The sequence below is a fragment of the Cibotium barometz genome, chromosome 49, assembly GCF_041138505.1.
Source record: "Cibotium barometz isolate CiBa-2024 chromosome 49, ASM4113850v1, whole genome shotgun sequence".
NCBI lineage: Eukaryota > Viridiplantae > Streptophyta > Polypodiopsida > Cyatheales > Cibotiaceae > Cibotium > Cibotium barometz.
Window position 1 is genome coordinate 730,737 of NC_141094.1, and position 20,958 is coordinate 751,694.

Consider the following 20,958-nt stretch of genomic DNA (forward strand, 5'->3'; position numbering starts at 1 on the left):
GTGGTGGCGACTTCTCACGGTGACTCTGAAGCGAAGGGCTCTCTCACTCCCTTCTCAAGATCAACAAAAGGTCACTCTTCATTTACATTCTCACTCACACACATAATCATATTCACTCACTCACTCAAGTATCATGAGCACTATTCACACACACATACACCCATCACTTGGGAGAAAATGATGACAATTATGAAGCCTATAATCACTCACTCACTCATTAAAATCCACACTCACACACACATTAGCTCAATGCACCATTTACTCACTTTTTCCTCACATTTCTCAACTCACAAAAGCACATTCCCCCCCCCTTGTAAAATGCCATATGCATATGGAAATTCCACTTTCCATTTGCATTTTGAAACTCTTATTAACGAGCAAAGACAACGATAAACGATAAATTTCTATAAGGTATATATTTTTTTTTGTTTTTCAATTATATATCATTCTTAGGGGTTGAGGTATGGCCCCGGCTTCTCTATTAATTATTAATAGTGATGTATTTGATTGATTTACTAGTTAAAGTTTGTATTCTTTTAAACAACACCATATGCCTTAATAAAGAATGTCTTATCACAATCTCAAGTTGAAATGCTAAAATCTTTGTGAAAAGGATTCTTTTCTTAAGAAGGTAACATGGATTCTAGTCCTGTGGTTTAGTTGAGTAAATGGATTGTTATCTTGGTTAAATTAAGGTACAGGTACAACTCTCCCTGCCTTGACATTGCCCCGTTCTTGTGCTTGTATAGCCAGATGGCAGAGACGTTAGTAAGTCCCGGAGTTGGCCCATGGTATGCATAAACATATGCATAAAAGATAAATTTTTTATATTAAAAGTGTGATTTTCATCATAAATGATTTTAGGTATGGTCATCATGAGCTAAAGGTCATGGTAAGAGTCAAAGTGCTGCTGCTGGAGTACAAAGTTCATCCTCACCGTCAAATTCTTCTTTTTAGCCTTGTATAAACACCCTACCTTTCACTTTTGCTCCCATCATTTTCCCTTCCTCTCTAATCATACCTCTTTCACCTTCATCAATAGCTCTTACATGTGGACCACTCCACATGTGGGTGCTATGACAACCTTGTCTAAGCACGTCATTCCCTTTGCAACTATAAAAAGGCCCCTATTCTTTGTGAATGTGGGGGGTGAAAGCACAAGTTAGTGGCAAGAGCAAGAGCTTTGCCAAAGGCCAAGGGCTTAGTAGAGTAAGCAAAGACTAGGGTTTTAAGGTGCCATAGTAGCTAATTTGGGGTAGGAGTAGTAGTGTCTTCTCATTGTCTATTCCCATGTAATGTAGCCTTGCTAGAGAAGCCTCCATAGCCCACACCCAAGCACCATTTGGGAGCTCTTGATCTCTTCAATCTTGGGATTAATGGGAGGTGTAACTCTTATCTATTCTAATCTCTACAATCACTCTCACTCTCTCTCTCTTTGCTTATTAATTCAACCCTATGCTCTACGTATCTAATCATTAAGCATTCATTCTCTTCTCAAAGACTCTCTTGCACACTCTACGTATCATCGTCGGCATTTCAAGTAGAAGGAGGTGTCTCTTGCTTCAAAACGTTTCTTCATCAAGTAAAAGAGGTTATTTGCAAAGCCAAGTTGTGTAAGGTGTTAACTTTCATGTTGTTTTGTCTTACATTTGAAGCAATTGCGTGAGATGTCTTATGAGTGGATTCATCTTAGCAACTTTTTTCTCCCATGCCTATGTCTCAAGGCTTTTCGTCGTAAATGGTTTTAGCAGGTTTCTTTGGCTACTCATCTAATGTTTTAGTGGGTGGTTTCTTGGTTCATTCCATGCATTTGTTTGATCATTAGGAGAAGATGTTGAAGGTTTGGTTGGTATAAAGGCTTCCATCGTTATGATATCCCCCTCCCCCATCAGCAATCCACAGGGTGTGAAGGTTGGTTTTGGTGGTGTGTGTGTCATGAAAAGATGTTAGTTTGGTGTGCAATGCTCTTCCCCCTCATGAGTTTCTCATAGTTTGTGGTGTTCACTAAGGTGCAAGCACTTGGCATTCACGGAAATCATTTGGATTGTCTCTTGCAAGTTGGGTTTTCTTGTTTCGTGGTCATCATGTCGTCACGATGGTTTGGTAGTCAACTAGTTTGTGGGTTTTGGGTTTGAGTTTTCGCATTTTTTGCAAGCGTCCTAGTCCGCTCCCCGACTAGGTGGTGCCCCCCCTTTCTTCCTTAGCTGCTAGAGTAGGCCTTTCCCTCTAGTAGTTCCCTTATGAGAGTGGTCGAGTTTGGTCGTGGGTGTAGAGGCCATCCTGGTCAGATTTGCCGCCCTCATAAGTTTGGTGCCCCCACTGAGGAGGCCAAGCTTGTAGATCTTCAGTTTACAAGACTGGGTAGTTTAGTTAGTTTAACAAGCAATGTTGCCTATAGTTGCATGATTCTTTGGACAATGAAGAGACTAATGAAAACATTGGCAGGTACCCTCACTCTACACTATGAAAGTGGACCTTTCCACCGACCCTAGCCTTTTCTTCCTTGACCCTAAAAGTGGGAAGACAATCCCAGTAGTTCGGAGGCATGTTAAGCGGAATCTAAAATCTAGAATTAACATCCCTGAGGTATCCACCCTTTCGGAGCCTTCTGTGAATTCCCCACCATCACTAGAAGATCGTGACGAAGTGAGTTCCAAGCTCTTTTGTCAAGCAAGGCCTACCATACGTCAAAAGTGTTGACGGACGGCTAGGATTAGCATAAAAGAGATTTGCTGGATTAACCCACTGTACTTAAGGAAATGTTGTTGCCAATGTGAGAAGTGACTTTGGATTTCAATCATGTTTCTTTTGGTTCTTGCATGCTCAATTTATGAACCCTAATCCCATTCCTCCTTTAGCTAAAATCTAAACCCCAACCGTGGGATTTCTATTCATTTGCATCTTGACCGGAAGGTATTCTTCCAACAACGGATCGTGTCCTTGTTTGGGGCCGACCGCTTGGGCGAGATTTTAGCATCTCCGCACCCTTTTATTCTTCCCCTGATCAGTTACAGTCATTCCTGTAACATTTACATCTTTATCTTGTTTTGAAACTAACATGGGGTACTTTGATGTAGTATGGACCTCCAGGAAACAATACATGGCCTCCTCGAGGATGTTCAGCGAGTCCTCGTAGAGAAGATACCATCCTCTTACTACATAGTGTGGATAGAGAGGGTGACGTCCTTTACATTGATTGCATTACACTCGCCGACTAAGGTGGAATGACGGATTTGCATTATATCTCCATTTGCTCCACTTTGGAGTGGGTTTCAGAAGCCTACTTGTTCACCATTCGGGAGTCGTTTATCCGTTATTACGGCAAGCGGCTTAAAAATTTAAGGGTGGCCCGATACGAAGAGGTAAGGGAAATCTTTCGGGCCTTGGGGAACTTTCCATACACCATAGATATTTCAACCTTTAGTGGAGCCACTTATCTATAAGGGTTCAATTCCACCTAACTTAGGAACACGTCTGCATGTCCCAACACCTTTAGTATGACCTAATTTCACCCATATCATAGTAGAAGAAGATGAGGGTTGGATGGTGCTAGTGTAGCCTCTTGTTTGTACTTGTTGGATCATTGTAAAGTTTTTCTTTTGACTTCCTTTCATTCTAAAAAAAAAAGTGCATGTTTTGAGTATGAATGGATCAAAGACGTCACTCTTTAAGCACTCCTTTCTCTCCCACTTCCAGGCAGTGTATTCACATTGCAAAATTTCTATTTCAGCAACGTATTTGAAGTTTATTTGGAGAGGAAAGCTTAGCTGCTATAAATGCATCCATAGAGTGACTTTTGACGTCTTTATCTTTATCTTGTACTAGATTGTGTGTTGCATTTGATTACCTCTGTCTTCTGACATGCAAACTTCTATGGAAGGGTGCACGAGAATGCTAGAGAGTTTTTGGACAATTTAGAAATGGCCCACCTGATCCAAGGTAGGGATACCAATGATGTGAAGCTTCGGGCATTCCCTCTTGTCCTCAAGGAGGAAGACCGGACTTGGTATGATAATCTACCTATGGCAACTAGGGGAGATTGGGATGTTCTTACGCAGACTTTCACCACCCGGTTCGGCCGAGGCGACACCCCGGAAGGAGTATGGAAGTTACTCCTCCAACATCACCAGGTAAGCCTCTCAGATTTCGTTAATTATGAGTTGAGGTTTCAAGAGTTGTGGACCAGGTGGACCCGGTCCTTAGTGGAAGGGGAAGTGGCCCCAGCCTTTCTCAAACGAGATAGGTTCGTGGCTGGTCTTTATGCACCTTTGAGGGATAAAGTGGTATCCAAAGTTCCACCTACATTTGAGGAAGCACTTAGGATAGCAAGAGAGAAGGAAAGGAAGCTGTCATACCAGGCTCAGAAGGAGTTAGGATCTAGGGAGAGAATGAGAGAAGAAGGAATGCATGAGGGTCAGGTTGGACCGACCCTGAGTAGCTCACCACCCATGGGGAATTCTCAAGAGGACAACTTGGCTAGGATCACCAGACAGTTGGAGTATTTGGTCCATATCCTAGGAGAGATCGAGGGGGTGCCATGCCCAGGGGGATGTATCCAAGACCACCTCAGGTAGCTAGACCACTTCCAGCACCACCTGTGGCTGTTATTCCGCCAGTGCCACCACAACCGGCACCACCACCACCACCGACAGCTGAGATACGTGCGGTGAATGTTATTGAGTTAGAAGAGAGCCCAAGAGTGAAGGTGGGTACACCCAAAGGATTTGAGGTAATGCCTGCAGTAAAACGAACAAGGGGTGATCATAATAGAGATGATTCAGATAGGGAGGAAGAGGAAGCCCCTAGAGAACATAAGGAGACACAAAAGGAAGTAGGAGAGGCCAGCAAAAGGCATAAGAGGTCGAAGAAAGCAAGACGGAAGATCACCATAGGCGATTTTCCACTAGGGAGAACCCATGAATCTTATAGCCTAGTGAGGGATCTAGGGAGTCAGAAACCAGACATAACTTATCCTCAGCTTTTAGAGCTCTCACCATTACTAAGGAGACAATGGTCCAAGTTGTCAAGCACCAGGGTTTCGAGGAAGAAACATGCGAAGACGGTCAGTATAGTGAGGGCTAATGCCAAGGATGACGTGTTGCCCATTTTAGATGCATGGGTAAGAGGGATAAGAATTCAGAGAGTTTATGTTGATGGAGGAGCGCAGATGTGTGTCATGACGGAACGCCTAATGCATAGGCTAAAGCTAGAGATTAGTTCTCCATCACACTTCAAAGTGACCTTAGCAAACAATTCAAGCATTAAGTGCTTAGGAGTGATCAAGAATTTGAGAGTCAAAGTGTTTGACATTGAGGTTGAGATAGATATGTATGTGATTACTAGCAAGGGGGAGGGCTACCCAATCATATTGGGGAGACCTTGGCTTATTAGTACTTATGCAGAAGGATGAGGTAACATGCTTTATGCGGCCAGTGTACTTTGCCAGCAAAGTTAAGGGAAGCCCTGAAAAGGGTTATACCGATGTAGAACAAATGATGTTTTCTCTAATCTTTGCTGTTCGGAAGTTTAGGCCGTACCTCTTGACCAGGCCTTTTATAGTTTTGACTGTAGAGCATTGTTTTCCATTTGTGATTCAGCACATGCGCTTGTCCTAGGATTGCTAAGTGGGTTTTGGAACTACAAGAATTTGATTACAGTTTTGCTGTGGAAGAAAGCACTAGGGCAAGCTTAGCAGATATTCTGACTTACAAACATCTTGAAAAGAGAATCACTCCAGGAAATAGCCATAAGGAGGTAGAGGAAAGTGCACCTACACCACTGGAAGATGCTTTCACGTTGTTTTTTGATGGTGCTTACAGGAAGAAGACAGGATTCGTAGGGGGAGGAGTGCTCATTCTCGACCCCGACGAGAAGGTGGTTTTTAAAGAAGGAAGGAAGTTGGAGGATGTGCACTCCAACAATGAAGTAGAGTACACTGCGCTAAGGATGGGTTTGGAGCTGTGCATACAACAAGATATCAAGAGGTTGATGGTGAAGGGGGATGCTATCATAAAACAGATCAGGGGCATATGGTCCTGCAAAAGTGAGAATTTAATAGGTTGGCTTAAACAGGTGAAGCAGTTAATGGAGAAATTTGAAGCTGTGCAAATCCAACACGTCCCAAGGGAGCTTAACAAAGAAGCAGATGCATTAGCAAATCAAGAAGGAGACGAAGGTGTGTTGGGGAGCATAAAATTTCAGGAGCCTAAGATGCAAGGAGCTGAAGAGCTGCAAGACATCAGGCACTTCCTGCTCACCGAGGAGTGTCCGCAACATTTGGATAGGGTGCAAAAACATTGACTGGTGGCCAAGGTAATACCTTACAAACTGGTGGGTGATGACTTGTATCACAAAGGGAAGGATTTGATTTTAAGAAGAGTGCCTAACACAGAGGAAATTGTCCGCATTCTTCACTCTTGCCACGAGGGAGTGTGTGGCGGGTACTTTGCACAAGAGAGCACTAGTAAGAGAATTTTGCTAGCCGGATACACTTGGCCCAGCCTACACAGGGATGTTCAACACTGGTGCAAGAGTTGTGAAGCTTGCCAGAAAGCTAGGGATAAAAGGCTGACTTATGAGCCTAGAATGCCGATCTTTTCATATGGTCCCTTTGAGAAGTGGGGGATAGATGCAATTGGCCCACTTCCCCGCACTAGCACAGGAAAAGTATTCATCATAGTAGCTGTTGATTACATGACCCGTTGGGCTGAAGCTGTTAGTACTAGAAGAATCACGGCTAACGATGTTGGGAAGTTTGTTTTCGAGAGCATTTGCTGCAGATTCGGCACCCCATTAGAAATTGTTTCAGATCATGGGCCGGGTTTTCGAAGTGAGGTCCTTACAGATTTATTGCAGAGGCTTAAAGTGAAGCACAGGTACTCTAGTCCATACTACCCTCAATGCAATGGGTTGGTGGAAAAGGTGAATGGAATCTTGGTAAAAATCATTTCAAAGCAGGTGAAAGAAAAGCCGAAAGATTGGGATAAACATCTAAGTACTGCTTTATGGGCTTACCGCACATCATTCAAAGTTCCAACAAATTTCACCCCTTTTCATCTAGTTTATGGACAGGAAGCGCTTTTGCCGATTGAAGTGGAGATACCCACTTACCAGTTGTTACGGAAGATAGGTCAGGAACCGTGGGAGCGATGGACAAGCCGATTGCTGGATCTACACAAGCTAGAAGCTACTAGAGAAGACGCAATGGATCACCACATCCGTCAAGCTACCAAGAGAAAAGTTCAACATGCTTCTGAAGGATAAGGAGCTCAATGAAGGGTCATTGGTATTACGATACGACAGCCGTCTGGACAACAGGTATGATGTGAAGTTTATCCCTAGATGGGAGGGGCCTTTCGTCATCTACCACAAGTACAAGAATGGAAGCTATCAACTCCAGGAACTCATAGGGAAGTTGCATAAAACAAGAGTGAATGCATGGAGGTTGAAGCCCTATTTTCAGAGAATGAGCACGGAATCAACAATCAATCACCTTAACCAGGTCGAGCTTACATTTAAGAAGGAATCAGTGGCGGTACCGGATCTTGAGGAGTTTCATCTTCCCATTGGGGATATTTTCAAACATGTTGATGCTTTGGAAGCATAAATGCCTCCAAAGCTAGGGGTTGGTATGTGGCAGGTATTTTTGAAACGTTGTTTTGGCATGAACTAGGTTCTCCAGGGATGTAATTTCATCATCTACCTTTGGCACAAGAACATGGAAGTTTGTACATACCATTTTCACTAGATGCATTGGCACGAGCGCTAGGAACAGGGTGACTCTTCCCCAAGGTGACACTTTTATATTGCTGAGAAGGCGGGTTCGTATTTTGGGTAGCGAGGTGATCTATAGGCTTTGTAAAGGTGGGAACAAGCTCAAGTTACCTAAGTGAACTATGTGGACTAAAATGCAATGGGAAATCACACTTGCTTCTACTAGGGGTAAGAGGTGATTAGAAGTTGACAAAATGACCAAGGCCAAAATATACTTGAGTACACTTGCATCATGAGATCCTAGGATCTTTCAACATCATGAGAAACCACCTCACCTTGAGCTAAGGAGTCCACCCCCCCCCTATGAGTGCCCTCATGGAATCTTGTCAAGCCTTAAAAGCCTTGCATATGCATGATTTCCTATGAGTAACCATTTATCATTTATTTATTTCCCACAACTCTTTATTTATCTAGCTATATATTTGTTCATCAAGCATTTATTGTTGTGGGATAATTACTATATATTTTATCTTTTCCATTTATATATGCATGGAGAGTATTCCACCGTGGGACCGGGCCCTAGGAGATAATCATTATAAGAGTGGAAAAACCTTGGAGAAAAAGGGCGGTTCCAATATTATTTTTATCACTTTTTCCACCATTTCTACCTTTGCTAAAAAAACTTATTTTCTCTCTTACATTCTCTCACCCACTCTCACTTTCAGCCACGCATACACTTTCACTCTCTCACTCGCCCACTCGCTCACACACACAGACACACACTCTCACTCTCACTCTCACTCCAACCCTCTCTCACACACATACACCCACACACTCTCTCTCTCACCTTCTCTCTCTGTGTTTCGTGCGCTGCTGGCTCTCTCCCTTCGTGCCCTCACACCGCCCTTCCCGGGCGCCCTCGCACTCTCCTTCTCTTCCTTCGCGCCCTCATAGCGCCGGCTGGCGGCGCCCTTGGCTCCCTCTCTCTTGCCTTCGCGTCGGCTGGCGGCGCCCTCTCATTCGAGTGAGAGGGTCGCCGGCGCTAATCGCCGGCGACCCTCTCCCTTTCTTGCCTTTTTTGCGGCTGGTCCATGGCCGCCCCTCTCCCGGTCGCCGTTTTCATCTCACCCATTCCCACCAGCATAATCGCCGGTGGCGCCCCCTCTCACCCGCGTTCCCACGTGCCCACCTCTCAACGCTTTCCCACCGGCGAAACGGCTGGTGGTCACCAAAGGAAGGAAAATATTTTCTTTCGTGGGGTCCTCCCCACGACAAATTTCGACACCGGCCATCCGCAGGCCGGTGCCGGCCCCACACTCACCAAATCGAGAAATCACCGGTGAAGAAAAGGTGGCCCTTCGTGGTGACTTCTCATGGCGACTCCGAAGCGAAGGGCTCTCTCACTCCCTTCTCAAGATCAACAAAAGGTCACTCTTCGTTTACATTCTCACTCACTCACTCAAGTATCATGAGCACTATTCACACACACATACACCCATCACTTGGGAGAAAATGATGACAATTATGAAGCCTATAATCACTCACTCACTCATTCAAATCCACACTCACACACACATTAGCTCAATGCACCATTTACTCACTTTTTCCTCACATTTCTCAACTCACAAAAGCACATTTTTTCCCCCCTTGTAAAATGCCATATGCATATGGAAATTCCACTTTCCATTTGCATTACCATACCCAAAAAGGTATGGTCATCATGAGCTAAAGGTCATGGTAAGAGTCAAAGTGCTGCTGCTGGAGTACAAAGTTCATCCTCACTGTCAAATTCTTCTTTTTAGCCTTGTATAAACACCCTACATTTCACTTTTGCTCCCATCATTTTCCCTTCCTCTCTAATCATACCTCTTTCATCTTCATCAATAGCTCTTACATGTGGACCACTCCACATGTGGGTGCTACGACAACCTTGTCTAAGCACATCATTCCCTTTGCAACTATAAAAAGGCCCCTATTCTTTGTGAATGGGGGGGGGGGGGTGAAGGCACAAGTTAGTGGCAAGAGCAAGGGCTTTGCCAAAGGCCAAGGGCCTAGTAGAGTAAGCAAAGATTAGGGTTTTAAGGTGCCATAGTAGCTAATTTGGGGTAGGAGTAGTAGTGTCTTCTCATTGTCTATTCCCATGTAATGTAGCCTTGCTAGAGAAGCCTCCATAGCCCACACCCAAGCACCATTTGGGAGCTCTTGATCTCTTCAATCTTGGGATTAATGGGAGGTGTAACTCATATCTATTCTAATCTCTACAATCACTCTTACTCTCTCTCTCTTTGCTTATTAATTCAACCCTATGCTCTATGTATCTAATCATTAAGCATTCATTCTCTTCTCAAAGACTCTCTTGCACACTCTACGTATCATCGTCGGCATTTCAAGTAGGAGGAGGTGTCTCTTGCTTTAAAACGTTTCTTCATCAAGTGAAAGAGGTTATTTGCAAAGCCAAGTTGTGTAAGGTGTTAACTTTCATGTTGTTTTGTCTTACATTTGAAGCAATTGTGTGAGATGTCTTATGAGTGGATTCATCTTAGCACTTTTTTTCTCCCATGCCTGTCTCAAGGCTTTTCATAAATGGTTTTAGCAGGTTTCTTTGGCCACTCATCTAATGTTTTAGTGGGTGGTTTCTTGGTTCATTCCATGCATTTGTTTGATCATTAGGAGAAGATGTTGAAGGTTTGGTTGGTATAAAGGCTTCCATCGTTATGATATCCCCCTCCCCCATCAGCAATCCACAGGGTGTGAAGGTTGGTTTTGGTGGGTGTGTGTGTCATGAAAAGATGTTAGTTTGGTGTGCAATGCTCTTCCCCCTCATGAGTTTCTTATAGTTTGTGGTGTTCACGTAGGTGCAAGCACTTGGCATTCACGGAAATCATTTGGATTGTCTCTTGCAAGTTGGGTTTTCTTGTTTCGTGGTCATCATGTCGTCACCATGGTTTGGTAGTCAGCTAGTTTGTGGGTTTTGGGTTTGAGTTTTCGCATTTGTTGCAAGCGTCCTAGTCCACTCCCCGACTAGGTGGTGCCCCCGCTTGCTTCCTTAGCTGCTAGAGTAGGCCTTTCCCTCTAGTAGTTTCCTTATGAGTGGTCGAGTTTGGTCGTGGGTGTAGAGGCCATCCTGGTCAGATTTGCCACCCTCACTACAATTTTCGAGCTCTTTTCCAAGCACGATATGTCCTCTTGCACTTTCTTGAGGAATGCGCCTTGTGAGAAGACTGCTTGTGAGAAGATGAGGATTCTCTTGAGTCCGAAGAGGCAGGAGGACTTAGAGGTGGAAAGAGCGTTTTTCTTTTTCGTTGATAACGGCACCCCCTTTCCTTCCTCCCACTCCACAACGAACTAGAATCATCGCTCATACTAGAATTGTGCCTCTTTGATGAACGATGAGGAGAATGAGGTGCTCGTCGTCTTCGTGGTGTACCTTTCGAAGAGTGCTCCTCTTGATCACTTTCCCTTATGATCGGTTCATTCCTTCTTGGAGAGTTATACTCTCCAAGAAGGGCTTCATTCATGATTACTTGAAGGAATCAATCGATGCGTTTGCATAAGCGCTTGCACCATGGGATGCAAAGAGGGATTCTCTTGAGCTTCATGAAGCTTTTGAACCAAATACCGTACTACTTGTGTTCCTTCAATAAAAGCTTCATCCTCCTTCCAATTGATTTTGCGCACATCGATCCCTTCCTACATGTTATCAGTCATAGCTTTGGCTTCTTTATAAGGTAGAAACTTAGTGACAATTTCACACCCGTGAGCAATCTCTGATTTAAAAATTAACCTAGATGAGGATGGTTAATAGTGCCACCCTCGATAAGTTTTGGCTAAAGGACTTTCTAGAGCTCACTAGCACCAAAACCATAGGTACCCTTTTATGCAAAGGTGTGCTAATAAGACAATAGCTCCCTCTAGTTACAAAGTCGGACAGAAGTAGATAAAAACTCCTACCACATCTTACACTAGTCCCGCACTTTATTAGTTCTTAACCTTGTCTTAATGCATGTGACTTCACACGCTCATGCTATCAAGCTTAAACCATAGCGGATTCCTTAGCCTTCCTAGATGCCATCTTAACTAAAAAGAAAGATGATTTTAGCATGCTAATCATTCATTGAGTTTAACCCATTATTACTCTTTCTTATAGATTCATGCATAGCATTTGCTAGCTATCACACACATGAACATTCACACATAGAGGGCGCTAACAGTGGATAACCACTTGCTCCTCTAGCACATGCATGACAACATAAATAAAAAGAAATTGCACAAGACACCACGATGAGGGCCACATTTATGAGACCGGCCCCCCCTCGAAAGGCTTTGTATTAATCAAGTTGCTTAAAGCTTACATCAATGAAGGATGGCGTTTACTTGAATTAATACATCTTAGGGACTATGGAGGCTAAGATCTCCATAACCCCTTGTTGAGCTGCTTCCTTGGGCACCTGCAAGCTCCGTTCTCCTCTTCTCAAGGTCTCAATGATCACAAAGGATCAAGTGCTCCTACGGAGAAAAGGAAAAGATTCATAATCAATGGATATATGAGTCCTTATGGCTTAATTACTATAAATTAGACCAAATAAGAAAGAAGCTACCAAGGTAGTTACTTGCTAGCTAGAGGAGAGCATGAACCAAGCTTATATACATGTAGAGGATGAAGAGAGCTTTTACTAGAGCCCCCCCATGCATGCTTTGGCACCCCATGCATGAAGATGCAGAGCCACTTTTCCAACTCGAGTTGGAAGTGAGCTTTACTCTCACTTTAACACCCAAAAAGTAGGTGTACTCCACAAAAGTAGGGCTTCACCCTACTTTTTGTCGGTGCCTCCTCTAGGGGTGGCTTGGGGAACAAGCCAGGCCCAATCCCCATTGCCTAGCCCTAATTTGGTCCCTCCAGCCCATCCGCCCATGGTTCTAGCCCTTGTTTTCACCTCGGTAGCCATAATTTATCCGTTTCGAGGTCATATTTAACCCGCTTTGACTTCTGAAAAGCATGACAAAGTCTTGGTTAAATTTCCTAGGCTCTTTTGCAACTTGCATTTATCACTAGGCACTTCACATTGCCCGCATGCATTTGTTTGTTGCAGCCTTATCGACCATAAGCTTTTCTAGCGTTTCTCTCTCTAGAGTGATCAATTCTAGAGAGAGAAAGTCATTTAAAAGCTAAGATATTCATCAAAATTAAATTTTGATGACAAAAATAGCCTTGCAACCTTGCTAAAGTGTGGGAACACACTCTTTCAGGGTACAACAAGCGTTTACCAAAAGGAGAGAGTGTAAGTTATGGTGTTGATCCTAATGAAATAGAATTATGGTGAATTGCCAAATGATCAATCACTACCGACAATGCCAATGAGATTGAGAGCGAGTGGCCACAACCGACTTATACTTGCATTATTTGGAAAGGAGAGAGTATATGGAGGCTTATGTAGGAGTGTTAGAAAGCAAGCTCAGTCACGTCCCGTGTGACATCTTCTTGTGTGGTAGTTGATAATCGACACCAGCATTCACTACATACAACTAGACATATTCCTACGGCGGTCACTGTTAGTTATTAGCTAGTGTAGACATTATCTAGCTAGGGCTTTTCTATTGTACACACATTAGTCATTTTCATATTGTTGAATAGAAGAAGTAGAGAGCCACAGAGCTCAAGGTGTTCTGCTCCATTCCTTTATCTTTCTCCCTCTCTCCCGACATGGTATCAGAGCTAGGTGTTGTGTGCTAGAGAGAGCTGCAGAGTGACAGCCATTAGACTGTGTGAGTTGCGTGTGTGTGTGTGAAGCTTGCCATTGCACAAGCTACAGCCTGCAACTACTTTGAGAAGCTTCGGAGAGCACATTGGAGAGTATAGCTTTCACTATTGAGGAGTTTTAGTGCTGCTACAGAGAGAAAAGAAAAAGCGTGGAAATTTGCCAGTAGAAGAAGCTGCATATTTTGCACACAGAGTGAGTTAGTGTGTGCATACACACTAACGCCGGGAGCATACACAAGCTGAAGGAGGCAAGTGCATTGCGAATGCACATCAGCAAGAGCAGTTTAGAGTGCTGTACAGGACTTCAAACAGCGGCAGGAAGCACAGGAAATTGCACGCCTACAGCTAATTAGCACGCGGGAGCAGTTTTTGGCATCCGGGAAGCATTGTTTCAGCTCAGAAAGCATCAATTTCATCAAGCACAGAGTTCCACGACTGAATAGAGAAGAAACGCTGAAATTTTCATGCTGTAAGAGTTTTTCTGTTATTTTTTAATAGTAAGAACACATTCACACTGTTTTATGCATATACAGAGTATCAATTTTGCTCATTTTTTGATCCCGGAAGACACTGGTGAATGTATGCTGTGATTTGTGGTATTTCTGGAGCTAGATAAAGCTCATTATACACTTTATTTGCGGATTGGAAGTCTGTGAGCAAGTTTCTTCAATTACGGAAATTTACAGTTTACGCACTGTTTTGTGCATGTATGGTCATTTGTGGACTGCTACACATACTAGCAGATGTATATGATATTGTGGAACATGTATGACATGTATTTGGCTCAGCAATGACATTGTGGGAGCTGCTACGTGCGCATAATACACATTTTACAAAAAACGTTGAGGTTTTCGTACCTGTTTGCACGCTGAAAATCACTTACAGGTTGTTAAAGCATGGCTAATGCACAAGGATCAGATAACATCACACAGATTGTTGGTGAGAAGCTTGACAACAAGAATTTTGCGTCATGGAAGTTCCGAATGAAGAATTTTTTGGTCTGCAGAAGTTACTGGGATCTCTGTACAGGTGATGAAGCGGAACCAGAGATGAATGATAGACCTACACAGGATCAAAGAAGAGCGCATAAACAATGGACATAGAGAGCATGCAAGGTGCTACATTGGTTCTCTCTATGTATCTCAGATGCTATGGCTATACAAATTACAAGATGTAAGTCTCCGAAAGATGCGTGGGACATACTTATGAAAAATTATGGGAACATAATGCATGCAAGAAAGATTTAGTTAAAGCAGTAGTTTAACAACATGACAAGGAATAACAGGAGTATACACATGTACACAACAAAAGTGAAGACTATTGCTGATCGACTTGCTACTATTGGTTCCGAAGTGACTGAAGATGACATGATTGCTGTTACATTGAATGGTCTTGGTAAAGAATACAAGTCTTTTGATACATCAATTTCTGTGAGAGCTGAACCTCCAGGATGGGATGAGCTAGTTGCCTTGTTGCATGAAGAAGTAAAGCTTGGTCTAAATATAGGTTCCAATGCTTCTCAGAGTGGTAGAGACACTGTGTTATACTCTAGCCAGCGTGGTAGAGGTGGTAGAGGCCGTGGTTCATTTCGAGGTCCTGGTGTGGCGAGATACAGATACACAGAGCCAGCGAGGATCTGGCGGCTTTAGAGGCAGGGGGAGATCATCTCCCATGGTAGAGGTGCATCATGGCAATCAAATGGTCAATCAAACAGGGACAAGGATTGTCATTACTATGGAGTATATGGACATATAGAGAAATATTGCTACAAAAAGCAAAGAGATTTGAAGTATAAAGGCAAACAACATGGACATTATGCATCGTCTAGTGGTACGCATGATGAGCAGGATAATAGTAGATTGTTTGCCATGCAGCATGTTTCTAATAATGCATCAAAACAGCAGAAAGATGAAAGATGGTATATTGATTCAGGAGCTTCTAATCATATGACACCACATGGTGAATGGTTTGATGAGATGGTTGCAGGTAAGCATGGTCATGTATGTACTGGTGATGACACACAGCATGACATAAAGCATACAAGAATTGTTCCTTTAATGATGCCTAATGGTAATAAAAAGAATCTGCATGATGTTTACATGTATCTTATATTACCTTTAATGATGCCTAATGGTAATAAAAAGAATCTGCATGATGTTTTACATGTGCCTTCTATTACGAAGAATCTATTGTCTATTTGCTGAATAGAACAAACAGGTAAGATTCAATAAAGATGGTTGCTTTATTGAAGAGTATGGTAATGGCTGCAAATTTCTTGCAAGAGGCAAAAGAGATGGAAGGATGTTTACATTGGATGCATCTATTCCAGAGTTGAAAGCAGCAATGTTCGCACATGATGAGAATGCCATTCGTGATGTAGAGATTTGGCATAAAAGAATTGGGCATGTGAATATACAGAAGCTAAAATCTATGCAGCAAAAAGAAGTAGTGCTTGGATTGCCTAAATTCAAGTATGATGATCTTGGTCATGTTTGTCCTACATGTCAATTTGGTAAGCAGGTAAGGTTTCCTTTTATGCGACATGTAAAGAATAGTTCACAACCTTTGCAGTTGATACATTCTGATGTATGGGGTCCGTCGCATAATGCATCATTTGGTGGTGCTCGTTATTATGTTTCCTTTATTGATGGTTTCAGCAGGTATACTTGGCTATACATTCTAAAGACCAAAGATGAAGTTTTTGGTGTTTTCAGAGATTTCAAGAAGCATGTAGAGAATGAGTTTGGTTGCTACATCTCATGTCTCAGATCTGATGGGAGTGGAGAATATGTATCTCATGAATTTGACAGGTTTCTTGCTAAACATGGCATAAGAAGACAGCTTACATGTAGTTATACACCACAGCAGAGTGGTATTGCAGAAAGACAGAACAGGGTAATAATGGAATGTGCAAGAGCAATGCTTAGTGAGAAGAGTTTACCAAATGTTTATTGGACATAAGCAGTGGTGACTGCAACTTATGTTTTGAACAGAATAACTATGTATCGACAAATGGTTGGCAGCTCGATATACCTTACGATCACGCATGTCCTGACTTGAGTTACGCAGTGGGGTTGATTAGTCAGTTTATGCAAAAGCCTCGCAAATCACATTTGGATGCTGTGAGAAGAATTATGAGATATGTAAAAGCTACTACTGATTATGGGTTGTTTTATGCATATGGTAAACCCATTGATTTGACAGGTTTTACAGATGTTGATTGGGTTGGTTGTGCCTATGATAGAAGATCAACCAATGGTTATGCATTTGGTTTGGGTAGTAGCATGGTGAGTTGGCAAAGCAAGAAACAGCCAACAATTGCTTTATCAAGTACAGAAGCAGAGTATCTGCGTTGGCAGCATGTGAGGCAGTTTGGTTACAGAAACTGCTTAATGATTTTGGGATCACTTTGGATAGCAAAGTGAAGTTGTTTTTTTGTGACAATATGAGCAGCGTAATGTTAGCAAGCAATCCCGTATATCATGCGCATTCGAAGCATATCGAAGCTCACTATCATTTCATCAGAGAAATGGTACTTGCAGGGAAGATTGATCTACAACATGTGAAGACGAAGACCACGTAGCAGACATCTTTACTAAATCACTTGGTAAAGATAAGTTCATTCATTTTAGAGAGCTACTTGGAGTGCTACAAATAGTTTGAGCTTGAGGGGGAGTGTTAGAAAGCAAGCTCAGTCACGTCCCGTGTGACATCTTTTTGTGTGGTAGTTGATGACCGACACTTGCATTCACTACATACAGCTGGACATATTCCTACGGTGGTCACTGTTAGTTATTAGCTAGTGTAGACATTATCTAGCTAGGGCTTTTCTATTGTACACACATTAGTCATTTTCATATTGTTGAATAGAAGAAGTAGAGAGCCACAGAGCTCAAGGTGTTCTGCTCCATTCCTTTATCTCTCTCCCTCTCTCTTGACAAGGAGTTTAGGGAGGTCTGTGGTGTGAAATGACATCATTGATGAAGTAAATGTCCAAGAATCATCTATGAAGGATCTCTCCAAGGTTAATAGTTTTCTAGACTTGTGTATCAAGGACTTGGCATTGCGGTATACCTCATGGTCTACAAGTTTTTTCTACGTGTGCTTTGCTCTATCTTTTTTGATCCTTTGCCTCTATGCTTTAGTTTGATAGGAAACAGAAATAAGACAAAAATGAGTGAGAGAGATGGAAAGAGTGATTGATTTTTGAGAGCGGGTGGAGTATGCCCTATGGAACTAGAAACAAAAAGCTTGTACAAAGTGTCTACTTCTTGTTGCAACGGTACATAGTAATCTATGGTGACCTTCAGGATTGTGCAAAACTCAAGTGAGTATATCATACTTCCTCAAGAAAAAATCCAAAAAAAGGGTAGAAAAGTCCCAAGGAAAAACAAGCCTAAGAGGGAAGAGGAGGGTTTGGTGGTTTACGAGATTAGATCTTCTAGATGACGGCTTTGCCACCAAAGAACACTGCCCATTTTCCTTCTTTTGCGCAATTAGCCTTTTATGCTAGGTGGTGGTAGGACTCCTTGAAAATTAAGGTCCCTGTCATAATTGGTTGGAAGAACGATAGATATAGGACACATGCACCACCTACAGAGGAGGAAAGACTATGCTAGATCTACAATTTGGGACGCCGAGGAACACTTCATCTGTAGATGTTGAGCTTGTTAGGAGATATCAATATCTGCTTAGAGAGGGGTTCGAACCCTTCGCCTAAGATACTTACAATTATTCTTACTAGAGAATCAAAGATGCAAAGAGCGGCTTCTATGGTGACGAGAGTGCACAGCCTATTAGGTAGGCTAATTCAGAGATGAGTGACAAATTACTTTAGTATAGTCACATCACATATATGACTCGACCTTTTTCATTAGTTTCCTCTCAAACAAGAAGTCATACTAGTTACACAAAGTAGCTCCACTAGAATTCAAGGATCGAGATGCCCAATCCATAGACAAATGTTACGTCAACAAATACAAATGATTATGCCCAGACATAAGAGAGCGACGGGGACCAAGGTTTTCCCTATTGGAAACATTGAGGCTATACTATGAAGGCCTAACCATTTGGGTCACACAAAGGTACCCCCTAATTCTCGAGTTTTCCACCCGTTGATATATTTCTCATTACGGGGTTAGCATATATACGAGCACATTTAACCTTGAGTCCCTTGCTCATGACGTACTGTCTCACAAATATCAAAGGTTTAAGATTTTGGCTTTGAAGCTTTCAATATTCTAGCCTTTCCAATTCTTTTTTTGTTTACATTATACAGTTGGGTCATCTAACCAAATATCAAAGTACTTGGTGGTCTCATAGATCAGTTTCATCTCCTACACATGCTAATACAACATGTCTCATTGAATATTTTGACCTCTTACAAAGGTTTATGACATATTCTGTGCGTCTCTCTCTCTCTCTCTCTCTCTCATTGCACACTTGATCGACAAAAGCTCCAGGAGTCTGACTTCCTACCCTTCTCTTGCACTCCTCTATTGCACTCATGCAAGCCTCTCTTTTCCTCCTCTTGCACACACCCAACCAACCAACGGCCACTGAGCTCCCACCCTTTTATGCGGGGGACAAGGTGTGGTGTCACTGTCACTATGCATTCAAGATGAGTATTATGAGCATTTTGAGAAAACACGGGACAACAAGCTGTGGTGTCACTGTCAGTATCCCTTCAAGACAAGTATTGTGAGCATTTTGAGAAGATGTTATTTCTGAGAGGATGTCATTTTTTATAAAGGATTGGCAGTTTTTAGACATTTATAGAAGCGACGTAACAATTTAGAATTTCCTAATTCCACTACCTCTACAAGTCCTTAGGGGGACACAGCCCCTCGATGAACTTGGACCACCAAACCAGGAACACCACCCACCACCCATTTCTACTCTTTTGCATGATCGGTGATTCGGGAATCCAAAAAATTGAGATTTGTCAGCTCGAAGAAAGATGTTGTTTCTCTCAACGAGAGTCAAGAGGCATATTGGAGAACAAATAAATAAGTAAAGGACTGCATGGACGAGGGAAGGAAAGTAAAGGACTAAAAAACAAGCTTGTTATATATATATACATGGACATATGCATCCATATGTCATACAAACTGTAGCTGTATTGTTTACAAGTTCTTCCAACTAGTCTTGGGTATCCGTCCAACCATTCTCGGTGGGCTCTGATAGAAAAAAGAACAGTGTGCTTGTGCTCATTTCTTTCATGGGCCTCTGCTCTACAGAAAGCTTCTGAGGATGCCGTGAGGAGGTTTGCTACAAAAAAAAGCTACAACATCAAAGTTCTGAGGAAGCTGCGAGGAGGTTTATGTGTGAAGAAAGGAGGAACCACCATCTAAACAGTATTGCCACCTCGAAGAAGCGGTGCACGATAGGCCTCTCCTACACAACGGCTCTAGCCAGAGATGTCAATGGAGCATACAGCAGCCTTGGGGACTGTCACAGTGAGCACTCCATTCTCCATGCCTGCCTTCACTTCCTCTACCTTGGCATTGTCTGCGGCGCAGGAAAATGCCCTGCGACCGCTCAACGCGATGCCACTGGTCTGATGATTTTGTCTCTTCCTTCTTGCACTCCCCACTTATCTGCAACACGCGTCCATCCTCCACCTGAACCTTCACATCCTCCTTCACCAATCCTGCATGCATGCATGTGTAAACAGTTACACTCTGAAATGCACACTAAGCCCCAAACAGACTGGTGCACATGGAGAACCCAACCGAGTATGGGGAAACAAATGGCCACACTGCAAACACGCGCGCACGCCCACAGATTGGGGCACCAAGTGGAAACGGGTGCACACAGAGAACCCAAATTGTGCGGGAAAATGCACTCACACATTGCAGTGGAGCTTCACAACCATAGCGATGGGAGCATCCTCATGCAAACTAGCTCACAGCATGTGAGGATACACACACAAAGCAAAGAAAGCCCAGTCTGCCATCTTACCAGGAAGATTAGCCTTGAAAATGTGAGCATCGGAAGTCTCCTTCCAGTCAACCTGCGTGTTGGCAACGGCAGCCACATCACTGGCAAATCCGAGGTGCTCCGGGACGCGCAGAAGAGAGGAGGAAGGGAAGGCGAGCGAATGGCTCCTGCGGCCGAAGAGGGAAACTGCCATTTCTGATCAAACACAAGACTAGACAGAGAACTCTTTGTGAGGAAGGGTAGAATCGCGACGATGGCAAGCGGTTTCTGATCTGCGCGTGTGTCGTATCTGCGACCTTGGCATCGGGAGTGTGATCTTATAAAGACAGAAGGCTTCTGGAGACTTCTGGTCTTCTATCTACTACGTATTCACACCTGCCTGGACGTTTGTTCTGTGAGACGGACAAACCAGCGCTCGACAAAATCGGCAATTTTACCGACCGGATTTCAGAAAAAAACCGGCTTAATATTGACCATGCCATTGTTGTGTATATTATCACCGCTAAAATCGCTAAACTTAGCGCAAAATACCATTTCTATTTTCA

The 20,958-nt window shown here is 43.1% G+C and overlaps 1 protein-coding gene and 1 pseudogene across 2 annotated transcripts; one reads left to right on the forward strand and one right to left on the reverse strand.

Moving 5' to 3' along the window:
- The first annotated feature begins 4,004 nt into the window (after window positions 1-4,004).
- LOC147610172 (uncharacterized) lies at window positions 4,005-7,711 on the forward strand. The gene is made up of 2 exons (XM_086786482.1): window positions 4,005-4,130; window positions 5,820-7,711. The coding sequence occupies exons 1-2, from the start codon at window positions 4,009-4,011 to the stop codon at window positions 6,298-6,300; spliced, it is 603 nt and encodes a 200-aa protein (XP_086642608.1). The 5' UTR covers window positions 4,005-4,008; the 3' UTR covers window positions 6,301-7,711.
- Window positions 7,712-19,731: 12,020 nt separating this feature from the next.
- Window positions 19,732-20,717, reverse strand: LOC147610173 (17.4 kDa class I heat shock protein-like; annotated as a pseudogene). Its single transcript, XR_015264020.1, has 2 exons — window positions 20,435-20,717; window positions 19,732-20,123 (listed from the first exon to the last, which is right to left on the reverse strand). The product of XR_015264020.1 is annotated as a 17.4 kDa class I heat shock protein-like (transcript).
- Window positions 20,718-20,958: the final 241 nt, after the last annotated feature.